Raw genomic sequence first — 16,996 nt, forward strand, 5'->3', positions numbered from 1 at the left:
AATGAAAACATGCATACATTTTAATTATTATTTATTTTATTTTTTATTGAGGGGTATTTCCAAAAAAATAGCTTGCAAAAGCTGCAGATGTTTTGTATGAAGCCTTTGCAAGCCCTCCCCTTCCACCGCTGCCCATATTTTCTGTGGCTGTCCAATCACAGATTTCCCATTGTAGCTCAATGAGAAGTCTTTGCAAAGCATGTGCCCTGTGCAATTGCCTGCGTCTTGAGTTAAGCTCCACTGAACTAAACAACCAGGAAGTAATAAGACCAGTTGTCTGACAGCCAGTGGGTGTAACAAGGTTAGTTTTTAAAAGTGTCAATTTCAATAGAAATCTGCACTTTTTGTAAAATGAAAAATAGATAATACACTCCAGCAAGCAGAAATGCTTTAGGCGTCGTGAGTGTCCCTTTAACAAGAGCTGACGAGAACCCTGCTCCTGTGAGCTTGCAGTCAAGTTATTGATGTATAAATTCATGGAGGTTATTGCAGTTCAGCTTTGGAGAGACGGTAAGCAGTTTAGAGGTAAATTATGTTTTTGACTGTATTTACCAGTTTAGAAGATTAGATTTGTATCCTGAGAAAGACGTGGTTTACTTTATTGCATTTTATCCCTTGACCTTGTTCATATGTTATTAATTCCTACTGGTGTAGGAGTGTAGCTTGTATTGATAATGTGCTGTTTATAGTTAATCTTTATTACCAATCCTTCTGGAAAGCAGAAACTAGCTTTAGAGCAGAATTCATATTTATTGCACTATTATCTGATTTAACTGTGAGTTCATTTCCAGCTTCCGGCATGTTTGGTAAGGTTCCATGTTAAAACAATATGGGAACACAAAATGAATGCTCCTTGTGGAAATTCTCATGATCTCGATGGTTTTTTTTCTGGATGTACAAATGTAATCCTCCTAATCACAATAACTGTCCTAAACCTTGTTATGTGGAACTCGCACTACGTTTCATATAGGTTGGTCACATAAAAGGCGACATGTGACTCTATCAAACCATACATAGTTTAGGTCAGGGATCAACATTTCCACTAGCCATTGGCAAGTGAAAATTTAGCCCTGGCAAGTAGAAATTCGCCCCTGGTGGGTATACCATGACTTGCGGTTTCGAGTAAAGGGACACTATAGTCATTAAAACAAAAAAGGCAGTGTTTACAGCCTAGGGACACCTCCAGTGGCCACTTCTCAGATGGCTACTAGAGGTGCTTCCATGGGCAGTGCTGTACACTGTGCAGTACTGTCATTCAGTGTCTCCACCCTCTGCATGGAGACACTGAACCTTCCTCATAGAGATTTATTGATTGGTCAGAGTGGAGTTTTGCTCTGCCCTATGCCCCACCTCCTTGGTAATTTCAGCCAATCCAATGCTTTCTAATGGAAAGCATTGTGATTGGCGTAGATCATCACTCCTGATGTCAGCCAAGGAGGCAGATCAGGGGCAGAACCAGCCCCTGATCTGAAATAAAGCTAAGATTTTACTATATTTTAGGGATAGGGGGACAATATAGTGATTTCAACACTATAGGGTCGGTAATGCATGTTTGTGTTCCTGACCTTCTAGGATTCCTATAAGGCTCAGCTAATAGCTTAAGACTTAGGAATGTTATTTAAAATCAATGTAGACACTCTTAGGTGGTGTATGGGGAAATTCCACATTAATCATAACACAGACACATCAGGTCTTCTTTTCAGTCAATGTAAGTATTTAAATATTAAAATAATGTAGAAATAAAGGGAAGAACAAGTTAATAACATTGATTGTATCATTACAATGGACCTTGTCAAGGGGTGTGATTATATTAGGAAACAGTCAGTTCTTGAATTCCAATGTGTTGGAAGCAGGAAAAATGGGCAAGCGAAAAGATGAGTGACTTTGACCAGGGCCAAATAGTGATCGAATGGGTCAATGCATCTCCAAAATGACAAGTCTTGTATGGGGTATGCAATGGTAAGTACCTACCAAAAGTATAGCAAAGGAGGAAATCTGGTGAACCGGCGTCAGGGTCATGGGTGCCCAAGACTCATTGATGCACATGGTGAGTGAAATGTAGCCTGTGTGGTCTGATAACACAGAAAAATTGAAAAACTTAATGCAGGCCATGATAGTAAGGTGTCAGAACACAAAGTGAATACAATTTGCTATGGCTGAGTAGCCGTAGTCACTGTCCATGATGACCACTGAAAGCGCCTTCAATGGGGACCTGGACCATAGAGCAATGGAAGAAGGTTGCCTTGTCTGATGAATCATGTTTTCTTTTAGATCAGGTGGATGGCTGGGCATGTGTGCAAGAGATGGCAGCAAGAAGCACTATGGGAAGAAGGCAGACCTGCAGAGGCAGTACTATGCTATGGGCAATGTTCTGCTGGGAAATCTTGGGTTCTGGCATTCATGTGGATTTTACTTTGACACATACCACCTACCTAGATATTGTTGCAGACCATATCTTCATGGCAATGGTGCTCCCTAATGGCAGTGGTTTCTATTGGGATCTGCTGCTAATGTCTTGAAGACCGATAACACAGGACACATTCAGAATTCCTGTGGAGTCCATGCCTCAACACATCAGAACTGTTTTGGCAGCACAAGGGGGACCTACATGTTGTAGTATAAAATGAATCAATTAAAAGTACATGGTATGTCATTTTCTAGATAACTCATCTATAGAAACATGTTGATAGAGGCAAGAATACTTACAAATCGTCTAATAAGGTGTAGAAAAAGGTGACATCAACTAAGTAGTGAAATAACATACAAGAAAACTCCCTGTAAATGCAGGAAGATCCTCTAGTGGCTGTCTGAGACACGGCCACTAGTGGCAGTCTTAACACTGCAATAGAAACATTGCATTTTTTCTGAAACATCAATGTTTTACATTGTAGGGATAAGGAGGACAGTGTCCCTTTAAAAAAAAATATAGGTTTAAAAACAAATATATCCCAGTCTTTACATGAGAAGTTGAGCACTCCCTAACACTGTCATACCTTCCAACAGTCACGGATCAGGCAGGGCTGTCCCAATTTCAGGCTCCTGCCTCTCTGTCCCAGATTGGTTCCCAGGTGTCCTGCATCTGGGGGTCACCAGAGAACTATTCCCAACAAGCACAGAGAGGGCATCGTTAGATGTGCTCACACTGTGCTGAGATTATTACAACCATGAAGAGAGCGCTTCAGCAGCTACCTGGACAGTGTGCCCTGAATGGACCCAGCCAGGGAGCCTTGCATGCACACACTCTTGCCAATGCTTTCTTTATAGGCAACCCTGCCCTCTTATAAAAGCAGGACTGTCAGGTTTGGGCATTGCCACTGTTGCAACTGGAATCACTACTAATGTAAGGAAGTATGCATAGTTATTTAGGTTAAATAGAACTGCTAATGAAGCTGAGAACATATTGTTTTTACTTTACCTGTTGCAGAAGGGCAGGTTTTAGGTGCAGTTCTTTTTTAAATCAAAACTTAAAACAGCTTGATAAAACCCAAGAGACAACTCCCATAGACCTACAGCACTGCAGTCATTATAATGGGCTGTTTGATCTCATTATTCTTACATGAAGCCTCTCTCACAGCTTTTTGGGCAGTTCCAGACATGACCCAGCTGGGGCACAAGTATTGACCCCCTCCCCCTCTATAGCAATACACATCTGACATTTGTCACATTTGAGGGGTTGTCCCCAAGCACTGCCTCTTTGAACATCTGCACCAAATATCCCCCCTCCCCCTCCCCCAACTGTATAAAGTGGAATTAGATTGTCTAATAAATGTTATAAACCCCATCCCAGTGAGTGTATTGGTGCTGTCTATGTGTGCCATGACACTAGTTCTGGCGGAAGTGGCTTCATGTATCCGGGTAGTCCAGGCGGAAGTGCCATACTGGCTCAGTCCCCTTGTGGAACCTTTGTGTGATTCCGCGGTTGCTGCGGGGAGGGTTGAGGGCGCTGCACAGCAATCTATCCACCTTGCCATGTCCTCCGTGCTCTTCACCCTGCGCTCCCTGGCGGTGTCCAGCCTCCGGTATCCCCCGGTTAGGGGGAAGAAGCGCTGGCTCAGGTCTTACCTGCTGGCCCTGGAGAAGCAGCGGCAACTGGAGGGCCCCCCGAAGCCGATCCCCCGGTGAGCTCCTCCATCACTTACCAACATCAGCCACATGGGTTTCCTGACTCTCCTGTCAGTGTCCAATGTGGGCTGCATGTCTGACCCCCACTGGGCACTAAATCCTGACTCTCCTGTCAGTGTCCATTGTGGGCTGCATGTCTGATCCCCACTGGACACTAAATCCTGACTCTCCTGTCAGTGTCCATTGTGGGCTGCATGTCTGATTCCCCACTGGACACTAAATCCTGACTCTCCTGTCAGTGTCCATTGTGGGCTGCATGTCCGACCCCCACTGGACACTAAATCCTGACTCTCCTGTCAGTGTCCATTGTGGGCTGCATGTCTGATCCCCACTGGACACTAAATCCTGACTCTCCTTTCAGTGTCCAATGTGGGCTGCATGCCTGATCCCCACTGGACACTAAATCCTGACTCTCCTGTCAGTGTCCATTGTGGGCTGCATGTCTGATTCCCCACTGGACACTAAATCCTGACTCTCCTGTCAGTGTCCATTGTGGGCTGCATGTCTGACCCCCACTGGGCACTAAATCCTGAGTCTCCTGTCAGTGTCCATTGTGGGCTGCATGTCTCATGTCTGATCCCCACTGGACACTAAATCCTGACTCTCCTGTCAGTGTCCATTGTGGGCTGCATGTCTGACCCCCACTGGACACTAAATCCTGACTCTCCTGTCAGAGTCCAATGTGGGCTGCATGTCTGATCCCCACTGGACACTAAATCCTGACTCTCCTGTCAGTGTCCATTGTGGGCTGCATGTCTGACCCCCACTGGACACTAAATCCTGACTCTCCTGTCAGTGTCCAATGTGGGCTGCATGTCTGACCCCCACTGGACACTAAATCCTGACTCTCCTGTCAGTGTCCAATGTGGGCTGCATGTCTGATCCAAACTGGACACTAAATCCTGACTCTCCTGTCAGTGTCCATTGTGGGCGGCTTGTCTGACCCCCACTGGACACTAAATCCTGACTCTCCTGTCAGTGTCCATTGTGGGCTGCATGTCCGACCCCCACTGGACACTAAATCCTGACTCTCCTGTCAGTGTCCAATGTGGGCTGCATGTCTGATCACCACTGGACACTAAATCCTGACTCTCCTGTCAGTGTCCATTGTGGGCTGCATGTCTGAGCCCCACTGTACACTAAATCCTGACTCTCCTGTCAGTGTCCAATGTGGGCTGCATGTCTGATCCCCACTGGACACTAAATCCTGACTCTCCTGTCAGTGTCCATTGTGGGCTGCATGTCTGATCCCCACTGGACACTAAATCCTGACTCTCCTGTCAGTGTCCATTGTGGGCTGCATGTCTGACCCCCACTGGACACTAAATCCTGACTCTCCTGTCAGTGTCCAATGTGGGCTGCATGTCTGATCCCCACTGGACACTAAATCCTGACTCTCCTGTCAGTGTCCATTGTGGGCTGCATGTCTGACCCCCACTGGACTCTAAATCCTGACTCTCCTGTCAGTGTCCATTGTGGGCTGCATGTCTGACCCCCACTGGACACTAAATCCTGACTCTCCTGTCAGTGTCCATTGTGGGCTGCATGTCTGACCCCCACTGGACACTAAATCCTGACTCTCCTGTCAGTGTCCATTGTGGGCTGCATGTCTCATGTCTGACCCCCCACTGGACACTAAATCCTGACTCTCCTGTCAGTGTCCATTGTGGGCTGCATGTCTGACCCCCACTGGACACTAAATCCTGACTCTCCTGTCAGTGTCCATTGTGGGCTGCATGTCTCATGTCTGACCCCCCACTGGACACTAAATCCTGACTCTCCTGTCAGTGTCCATTGTGGGCTGACACTAAATCCGTTACAGCGGTTGAGACCATTTATAATGTCTGATGTTTATAATGTCTGATCCCTGTCCTCCTGTCACTTCTTAATGCATTGAATAGATAAAAAGCACTAAAATACAATGAATTGATAGGTATAAACCCTCTCTTCAGTATAAGATTAGTAGGATGTTCGCCATCAGTTTTCAAGAAAAAGAATATCTCACAACAATAACAGCAGAGGTCAATTATGCAACTATTACATGATGAATTGAATTTGAACCAATTTTTGGACTGAAAAACGGGGTGCGACTATTATGGCGTGGCGACTATTATGCGATGAAATACTGTAATTTGTTAGTGGGATTTTGGTGGTTTCTTTTGCTTGAATTACTTTTCGGATGTAGCAATTCAACTCTTTTCTTGTTACACCTCTAAATATGATGGTGATTTGCATCATGTTAAATCTCAGTATATTAAGCAGCTGTAATATAACAGGTTGTGCTTTTACTGTTTTAACTTGCAATGCTTCTCATTTGTTAACCCTTACTTGTATCTTCTTAGGTCACAGCAGCTGAACTTCGACTACCATGCAGAAATTGTAGCTTTCTCAAAGCGACTTAATGAGACTTTCTCGTTGGATCTTTTGAAAACGGCATTTGTGAACTTTTCATACTTGGAACAGGAGCAGAACAGACGCCTAGAGCTAGGGTTGGACAAAGAAACCGCTGCACTGAATCTACAGGATAACCAGGAACTTTTCCAAAGAGGGTCTGATTTCACTGCCCTATATCTTAAAGAGAACCTGCAGCAAGGGTTCCCCAACCTACCTGTTTCTGGAATCACAGCCTTAATTGACTATCTCACTAGTGAAGAAATTATCTGCCATGTGGCCCAAAATTTGGCAGTAGAGGATTTAGCACTGAGCTCAGAGTGTCCATTGTCTTCTGGCACTCTTCAGCGAACTTTCTTTGCAGTAATTGGAGCTCTACTGCAGAGTAGTGGCCCTGAGAGAACAGGACTGTTTATAAGGGTAGGTATCAACTAATGGGTCTGTATATTTCCTAATCATAAGTGGCGGCATTTACTTATGGGTTAGCTCTTCCCCTCACAGAAGAAAGCACAGGAAATAGACCCCTGAAATTGGTATAAATAGATCCACCCCCTCCCCATCAAGCATTCTTTGTAACTAGCTTCACAACTCTAGCAGAAGATGGGTGGGATCAGGAAATGGAAACTACAGTAAGTATAAAACAAACTTTTTTTATTCCTGATCAAACATGGCAGCATTTACTTGTGAATACCCAAGATGTGTATATATAGTGGGAGGAACTGAGCTCAAATAGCTAGTAGTTATAAAAAATTTTTTTTTTTTTATTGAGCTGCATAAACTAAACAAGCTTTATCAAACGCCAGTTTGTCTTGTCTGAGCAGATATGACAATATCTTATTGCTTACTTGTTTGGCTTTTGATAAGCCTTGTTAGGTTTGTGCAGCCCAATAATGGTTTATATAACTATTAGCTGTATTTCATCTCTGTCCCTCCCACTATATATACTGCCTGGGTATTACCCATAACTGATTAGAAGTCCTCTCTCCCTGTCATGTGATGACTCTGTCTCATAGACAATACAATAATATGATAAGAAATGTATGAGTGAAAGTGTAAAAAAAAAAAGTCAAAAATAATAAAAACATTTAAAAAAAATATATAATTGAGTAAAATGCAAAAAATAAAAATTAGTAAAAAATAAGATAAATTTGAAGTATTCTCTGATGCAGTGTATTGTATAAAATGATCCTTACATCCAGCCTTATATATTCACAGCTATTATGCACATTCTTTCACCAATATGCAGATTTGTAAAAGCACTTAATAATGTTTAAAAGTATGTAACCTTATAACTATAAAGATACTGATCCAGTATAGTTAAAAATACAATACTTTATTAGAAAATATGAAAATATATATATATATATATATATATATATATATATACCAAAAGATAAATTGGAGCACTCAGAAGGGCTTTTCCAAAGTGGGTTTATTGGTGCAAAAAAAGTTACATCAAAGTGTAAATCCTCTGTTTCGACCCCTCAGGGTCTTTTTCAAGAAGTTCTTGAAACGTCGAAACAGAGGATTTACACTTTGATGTAACTTTTTTTGCACCAATAAACCCACTTTGGAAAAGCCCTTCTGAGTGCTCCAATTTATCTTTTGGTATATGTTTGGACGACGGATGCACCGAAGGCAGGATATATCTGTATTCTATTCAGGGGTGAGTGCCTAAATTACTACTGTTTTATATATATATAATTTTTTTCTTCTTAAGATAGTATTGTATTTTTAACTATACTATCTATGAGACAGTCATCACATGACAAGGAGAGAGGACTTCTAATCTTTTATATTCTTAACTATACGTTAATAGGTTCCCTATTCCTCTCTACCCATTTAACTTTACTGCATTTACTCCTTATTTCTTTAGTTTTTCTCTACGTTTGCTCCACTTTACTTTTTATTTTTATTACCCATGACTAAAGGCTGCCATGTTTGATCAGGAATAAAGGAAATAGTTTCATAATACTTGCCGTAATTTTATTTTACTCATCATTATACATGACAGCATTACGTTCCTACCCATCTACCATGTGAAGCTAGTTACCTGAAGGGAGGGGTTGCATCTAATTATTCCAATTTCAGAGTTCTATTTCCTGTCCTTTCTGCTGTGAGGGGAGATGCCAACTCATGAGTAAATGCTGTCATATTTTATCAGGAAGAACAATATTACGGTAAGTATGAAACTATTTTCCTTAAAGGAGCACTATAGGGTCAGGAACACAAACATGTATTCCTGACCCTATAGGGTTAAAACCACCATCTCGCCACCCCGGTCTCCTCATGCCTCTCTAAATATAGTAAAATATTACTTGTATTCAGGTCTGCAGCTGCTTACTTTGTCCCTGTTTCCTTTAGACCTGCCCACTGAATGCTGACATCAGCAGAAGTGGTAGCCTGATCCAATCACAATGCCTCCCCATAGGATTGGCTGAGACTGACAAGGAGACAGATCAGGGGCAGAGCCAGCACAATTCAAACACATTCCTGGCCAATCAGCATCTCCTCATAGAGATGAATTGAATCAATGAATCTCTATGCGGAAAGTTCAGTGTCTGTATGCAGAGGGAGGAGACACTGAATGTTTGGATGCATTTTAGGCAGCCATGACCCAGGAAGGATCTCTAACAGCCATCTGAGGAGTGGCCAGTGAAGTTATCACTAGGCTGTAATGTAAACACTGCATTTTCTCTGAAAAGACATTTCCTGCTACACTAACATGAAGTCAATGCATTATTATATACTTCTTGGTTTCAGCACATGTGACATGAATCCTCTTGGCCTCTTTAAACATTGCTTATAGCCAAGCTATCATTCTGTTGCAAATCCTCTCAAATGGCATACTTTTTACATATGGTTAACAAGATGTAAAGCAGCAGGACTTTAATCCACTGGTTTCTCACATTAATAGCTTTTCCACAGCAATTTTTATTGTATTTCGTGCCTTTTGAAATCTTCACTGAAATGCAAAGATATTAAATACGGTGTCTCGGGGCAAGGCGTTAAGTCAGTATTTGTTGTCTGGCAGTACATCTAGCACATGAACCCAGATGAAGAGATTTACAGATTATGAGAAATATGCAGAAAATCTGCCTTAATATTCTGCAGAATCAATAATCGCTCCATTCCAGTACATTCCAGTCTAGTACATTCCACTCCGTATCATATCTTTACTTTGGGGATCTCTAAAATGTATACCCAGCTGTGTTGAGTATATTGGGTACAAACTTGGAGCACAATTTTTGTCAATTATATTCCTTAAAGCAGCCACATCAGTATTATTTGGCATTCCTAAAGAACTGTCTTTGGGAGTTTGTATCTCCATAACTTGCCAGTACATTTCAAAGACATGTCTGCTTTTCCACAGTTGAATAAGCCCTGTGTTACCGTTTTTGTGAAACCTTTTGAAACCTCTGGGCTTTAAAACCCTTTATGAAATAGGAAGGGAACCTGGCTTCTGAAATTATTCGTATTGCCGGGCGCTTTTGAGTGTTTTGTATGGATGACTGGAGGATGATCATCCTGTCTTACAAATTCTTAAAACATTTGTCAACATCTGCAATAACATAAAATTTTGTACGCATGGGATCTTGATGTTCATATGAGGTTTCTTGTAGTAGGTCTTGTCAGTAGAGTCTAAATAGCACGTTTGTGAATTTTTTATTTTTGTAATAATAAAACTTTCTTTCCATTTTAGGATTTCCTGATTTCACAACTAATTGGGAAGGATCTCTTTGATGTCTGGTCAGTCAGGGACCCTATGACCCTGCTGGTTGAAGAATTGTCTAAAAGGAACGTTGCTCTCCCAGAACCCAGGCTCACAAAACAATCTGGAGTCAGCACTGCCCTTCCTGTATATTTTGTGGGTCTGTATTGGTGAGTAGAGTTCTCTGTTCATTTGTGTAATGTAGGTTTAGTTTCTAGTTTTGATTTAGATTTTACAATAAACCAAACCCATTCGACGTGCACTTGGGTTGGATGTATTGAAGTACGGCATTATAGTGGCTTCTTTAACTGACCACATACAGTGAGTGGGAATGCTTAAACATGTATCTGTGTAAGTACAGTTTTACAAGTTGGTAGAATAAATGTAATTGGGCTACCTATAAAAAGCAATTGCAAGGCTGTGTTCTCAAAGTGGATAAATCTCCATGGAAACAAGATCTTAATTTTCTGTTTGAATTATGGCAAAGAGCACAACGCTTATAGGAGTCTTTTAGTAGGCTTGCTATAGTAGTTTTGGAACCAATTATATTGCATTAATATTACCTTTAGTTTGTATTCTGTTGCTATTATGTTACTTCCTATCACTGACTGTGACTTCAAGGTCTCTCGTGAAGGCTAATAAAATCATTTTGCGATAACTATAATCGAACACTGCCTTGATTAATTCAATGCTTTCCCCTGCAGCAATAAGCAGCTGATAGCAGAAGGTCCCGGGGACTCCATCGCTGCTGCAGAAGAGGAAGCTGCACGTGTTGCTTTGCGGAAGATGTTTGGCTTCACAGAGAACAGGCGGCCTTGGAATTATTCTGTTCCCAGGAAGGATAATACTGAGAAAATGGCCATTAGCAGCATATAGCATTCTCCTTCATTAGACCACTAATTGCCAGCAGCATATAACGCCCCCCCAAAAATATTTTTGGTATCTATTTTTGGGCACCATGCAAAAACTGAGAAAGTACACTGCTTATTTGTAGTTGATGGACAGTTAAGTACTAGGTTTAAACAAAGATTAACTGTGGTGTTTAAATCAGCAGAAGATAATGTTAGATAACTAGTGAATCATGGTGCGGTGACCTCGAACTTGCAAAATTTAGGCCAAAATATCAAAGTTGACGATTATTTTTCTTTCCCACATTCTTCACTATTCTATTCTAAATATAGCAAGTTTATTGCCATCAAACATTGATCCAAGCTAATATTAGAAAAGTGGCCTTTGGTTTGCCCACGCTGACCGCCGCTGCTGTGGATTTCCCATTCAGAGTACTTTGTTTTGTTTGATATTTTTCAACCTTGGAAGGGATACAGTAATTGACCTAACAACCCTGTACTCCTTCATTCTCTTGTTTAAAGAAGACTTGTTCTACAACCTGTATATATGCTCTTACCTGCAAAATAAAATATGTAAAAATAAACTTGGCAAAGTTGATCACTAGGTATTAGAATTTGACATGATATGTGTACATCTTCTGCAACCAAACATGGATATGAGTTGTAGTTGTTTAAAAAAGTACAACTACATTTTTGTTTATATTTTGGATGGACAACTAGCTGGGTTACAGAACTCACAGTTTGAACAGATCTCCAAGAGTTTCAAGTGAATTCAGGTGGGTTATGGCGATCATGTGCACCAGGGCTTGACAAATCTCAGGTCGCCATGGTGACCAGGAAATCTATCTTGGCGCCTGGGATTTGTGAACCTGTTCAGCCCCTGAGGTGACCTGTTGTCTGAGAGCAGAGGCGAGCAGTCGGCTCTCAGAGGGCTAAGGCAGGCGGGTGGGCGGCTCACGGACAACTTGCGTGGTCAGACAGCTCATGGAGAGCTTGGCGGTGGAGGAGCTGCAATCTCCCTGCTCTGCTCCTTTGTGTGCCCCGCATAGTGTATTGCAGTATTAGTGAGTATGTGTCAATTGAGTGATTGAATGTGTATCTTTGTCAGTAAGTGTGTGTCTGTCAGTGAGTGTGTATGTTTAGGTGACCTTCCCCACCTCGTTTCACATGGGGAAAGTGTTTTTTTACTTGCCTTTTTTCCTACTCCGTGCTGGTGATGCTGCAGCTTGCCCCACCTCCTTGGCTGAGATAATAAAGAGTCAAGAATGATTTATAACCCCCTTTCAAATTTATGGAAAATAGGAAATCGTCTCAATTTTTTTTTTTTTTTTTTTTTTTAATTTATTCCTTTTGGACCATGTCAGTAAAAGCATTTTTTTTTTATTATGTAAGTATGTAACATTTTATACAAAAAGACTGACTGTGACTTTATTTTTGTGACTTGCAATTTATTAATTTGAATTTATGTGGCAAAATCATACACAAAACATTATCTGAGCTTCAATTTGATGCTATATCAGGCATGGAAAAGGGGGCCGTCAGACTTGGGTCCTAAAGAATTTGCAGTCTTTATGGTTAATTCCCAAAATAATAAGCGAAAATTAAATGTAAAGAAAATTAGTCACGTTGTGAATATATCTAAATTGGAGAATTTGCCCTTGTCATGCTGAAATTGTTAGTTCAGTTACTTTTGACAAACGTGTATTTGTGCACACTAAATGCAATCCTGTAAAACTCATTCCTGTGATATACCTCCATTTAAATGGACACATGCCTGCACTGCTGCTGTTTTTTACATTGCAGGGTTTTACATTGCAGGGTTAAATCCATCTCTACTGGCTATCTTCCTGACAGCCACTAGAGGTGCTTCTGCAGGACTGGCTGGGTTAAAGTCCTGATAGTCACTAAAGGCTCTTCCTATGTGAAAGTTTGAATGCTGTGAAGAGCATTGGATTGGACTACACCAGAGGAACTCATACTTCCTCTATGACGTTGAGGGTTAAGCAGCGCCAAGGGAGTCTGGGAGCTGGAAAATGGTGAGAAAAAGAAAATAGCAGAGTTGAAGAATGTTTGCCTAAAACTTGCCGTTCCATTATCAGCTCCCGACAAATCCTGGTTTATTATGTTATTTATATAGCGCCAACAAATTCCGTAGCGTTTTACAGTGGGTGGACGAATAGACATGTAGTTGTAACCAGACCATTTGGACACACAGGAACAGAGGGGTTGAGGGCCCTGCTCAATGAGCTTCCATGCTAGAGGGGGGGGGGGGGTAAAGTGACACAAAAGGTAAGGATAGTATTAGACTAATGACAGTTGCAAGAGAGGAATCAGTCAGGAGCTATTAACAGTTTAATTGATACGCTTTTATGAAGAAGTGATTAATGATTTTTTTGAAGGAGTGGAAACTGGGTGAGCATATAACGGAGGATGGAAGTGAGTTCCACAGGAACGGTGCCGCCCTGGAGAAGTCTTAAAGGCGAGCATCAGAGGTGGGAGTACGGACAGAAGATAGACGTAAGTCTTCAGCAGATCGTAAGGGCCTAATGAATAAACCACTTTATGTCCTGGGAAATATTTCCACATGATTGGCAATATAGGTTAAAATACCTCCACTATTTTTTTTTTTGTCAATCTTTCTTTTATTGAGGCAGGAGTTAAATGGGATACATAATAAAGAAGAGGGGGTGCACAGTATTTGTACAGAGTGGGGTCATTTTAACACAATAGTACCTCTCCTACGAATGGTAGCCTCATTTTTTTTTTATATTAAGCAAGCTTTCCAAGAAATTCAATAACGAATAGAGTAGTAGTTATGAAGGCTGCTTTGAACTACACGGTTTCGTCAGAGTTAAAGTAAAGGATACAACTCCAACGTTGTTAACTAGACAACTCATAGAATCATATATAGCTTGTAATACAGATTGAAGCCACAATGCCTAGACCTACTCTCGATGATTGTAATTACCGTTTCTGAGTTACGCTTCATCCCATGTTTTATGTCCCTGCATTCTTAAAAGCGAGATTGTTTAATGTATAACTACCACTAAAAGCGCAGAATATGAGGGAGCATACTAGCGTCTGCATACCATGCTACTTTAAACTGCATTGCGTAACTCAGATATTGCACCTATGTGACAAAACGTTTAATATGATCTTAAACGTCGTTAAACTAGACAACTCATAGACTCGTATATAGCTTGTAAAACAGATTGAAGCCACAATGCCTAGATTTTCTATCGATGTTTGTAATTACCATTTTTGAGTTACGCTTCATTCCATGTTTTATGTCCCTACATCCTTAAAAGCGAGATTGCTTAATGTATACCTACCACCAGGGCCGCCATCAGGGGGTGACAACCATAACGGTTGTCACGGGCCCGGCGGCCCTGGGGGGCCCGGCCGCCCGGGCCCCACGTGTGGGGCCCATCGGGTGGCCCACACACTTAGGGCCACCTGATGGGCCCCCTCCTTCAGGGGCCCGGTCAGCGCTGTGGCCGTGGTATAGCGCGACCGGGCCCCTTTAAAAAAAAAAAAAAAAAAAGCAGCCGCAGCAAGTGCTGCTGGGAGGAAGTGGTCACTTCCTCCCAGCTCACTCCGCGCAGGAGGAGCGCGCGCCCAGCCGTGAAGAGGGAGAGCCAGGCAGTGAAGAGGGAGCCACGCTGACTCCCATCATCCCCAGCCACCCTCCTGCAAAGAAAAGGTAAGAGACAGGAAGGTGGCTGGGAAATGAGTTGTGTGTGTGTATGTATGTCTGTCTATATGTATGTCTGTCTATGTATGTGAGTGATTACTATGCCTATGCCTAAAAATGTCGAGAATAATAAATAAATAAAAATAAGGATAGGAATAAAATAGGAATGAAGATAAAAATAAGAAGAAAATTAGTAAACAAAATGTGAAATAAGTAAAAAATAAGTGCTGTACCTATGAGTACTAAAATATTGCTGTAAGGAATATGCAGTGATAGAGGTAGATGTAAAGTGGGTAACAGAAAAGATGAAAGGGTGGGTGAAGATACAGGTCTGAGATATAAGTAATCCTTTCATATATGTCTGTCTGTGTATGTCTATGTATGTATCTGTATGTATGTCTGTGTGTCTGTCTGTATGTCTATGTATGTCTGTCTGTATGCATGCATGTATGTCTGTGTGTCTGTATGCATGCATGTATGTCTATGTATGTATGTGTGTATGTATGTCTATGTATGTCTGTCTGGATGCATGCATGTCTGTGTGTATGTATGTATATATGTGTGTGTATGTCTATGTATGTGTGTATGTCTGTCTGACTGCATGCATGTATATGTATGTATGTCTGTCTGTATGCATGTATATGTATGTCTGCATGCATGTATGTCTGTCTGTATGTATGTCTATGTATATATGTATGTCTGTATGTCATTATATATGTATATATGTATGTCTGTATGTCAGTATGAATGTATGTCTGCATATCATTATGAATGTGTGTATGTGTGTATGGATGTCTGTATGCATGTATGTCTGTCAGTATGTCTGTATATATGCATGTATGTCAGTCTGTATGTATGTCTGTATGCCATTATGAATGTATGCCATTATGAATGTATGTGTGTATGGATGTCAGTGTCTGTATGTCTATCAGTATGTATGTATGAATGTATGTGTGTGTGTGTGTGTATGTATGTCGGTGTCTGTATGTATGTATGTTTTTTTTATGTCCTCATGCATGTGTGTCTGTATGTATGTTAGTATGTGTCTGTCTGTCACTATGTATGTCTCAGTATGTGTGTGTCAGTATGTATGCCTGTGTGTCTGATTCAGTATGTGTGTCTGTTGGTATGTATCTGAGTCCTTTTGTATCAGTGTGTGTGTTTGTGTCTGTGTGTGTATTCCTGTGGGCGGTATTTGGAGGCGGGGCCCAGACCCCGAGCTGAGTTAGGGGCCCCAAAATTTCTGGTGGCGGCCCTGCCTACCACTACAAGCGCAGAATATGACTGAGCATACTAGCGTCTGCATAACTTGCTACCTTAAAATGCATAGCATAACTCAGATATTGCACCTATGTGACATAACGTTTTAATATAATCTTAAACGTAGTTAAACTAGACAACTCATAGAATCGTATAGCTTAGTATGTCTAAATATATCTACTACTATTATAAAACTAGAAGTTCACATGTTTGTTTTACAAAAAAAAAAAAAAAAGTGCTGTCTAATCTGCCACAACATAATTTGTAAAAATGTTATGAAAAGCCTGCAGCTGCTATCGTGGCCCTGCACGCCTGTTGTTATTTCATGCACAATGAAAATAAAGAATTAAAAAAAAAAAAGTAAAGGATACGAGTGCAAAACTGATGGATAACATATGAAAATCAATCTAAAACATGAAACAGTAAGTTTAGTTACATTCTAGACATGTGTGAAATTAAGTTAATATATTCAGGTTTAACGCAAGGTAAAGGGATAGGTATGTTAGCAGATCATCTATAACGAGTGTGGAAGGTCACAGTGTAAGCTGACATTGAGCGTAGATCAGCAGCGTGTATACTGACATTCTAATGAGGTATTGGCAGTAAAATAGTGCACATTGGCGTTTCAGAAAAAAGAATAAAGAAATATCACCAGGCTTAAACTTTCCAATCTGCCACATAATTAACAAAAAAAGTAAATGCTTCCCAGTCGGATACAGAGTGTATATCAGCTTAATAATGTTAGTAAACATGGCTGAGTGAGAAGTGATGTTAGTCACTTGAGGGGCTAAGCATTGGATTATAACAAGACTTATGAACTTTAATATTAAATTCCCTACATGTCAAGGTATAGGCTCATGTTATTAGCGTGGTTGCAAGTAGGTTTAGTGGTTGCGATATGTTGCTTGCAGGGTGTTATATCATGATCAGGTAGTGAGATTTATTATGTGAGAAGCGGTCTATGTTGGT

At 41.2% G+C, this 16,996-nt stretch overlaps 1 protein-coding gene across 1 annotated transcript; it reads left to right on the forward strand.

Moving 5' to 3' along the window:
• The first annotated feature begins 3,792 nt into the window (after nt 1-3,792).
• MRPL44 (mitochondrial ribosomal protein L44) lies at nt 3,793-11,655 on the forward strand. Its single transcript, XM_063442315.1, has 4 exons — nt 3,793-4,118; nt 6,465-6,933; nt 10,217-10,395; nt 10,930-11,655. Exons 1-4 carry the CDS (start codon nt 3,808-3,810, stop codon nt 11,099-11,101), a joined length of 1,131 nt encoding a protein of 376 aa, XP_063298385.1. The 5' UTR covers nt 3,793-3,807; the 3' UTR covers nt 11,102-11,655.
• The last annotated feature ends 5,341 nt before the right edge of the window (nt 11,656-16,996 follow it).

This window comes from Pelobates fuscus, chromosome 2 (genome assembly GCF_036172605.1).
Source record: "Pelobates fuscus isolate aPelFus1 chromosome 2, aPelFus1.pri, whole genome shotgun sequence".
Taxonomy (NCBI): Eukaryota; Metazoa; Chordata; class Amphibia; order Anura; family Pelobatidae; genus Pelobates; species Pelobates fuscus.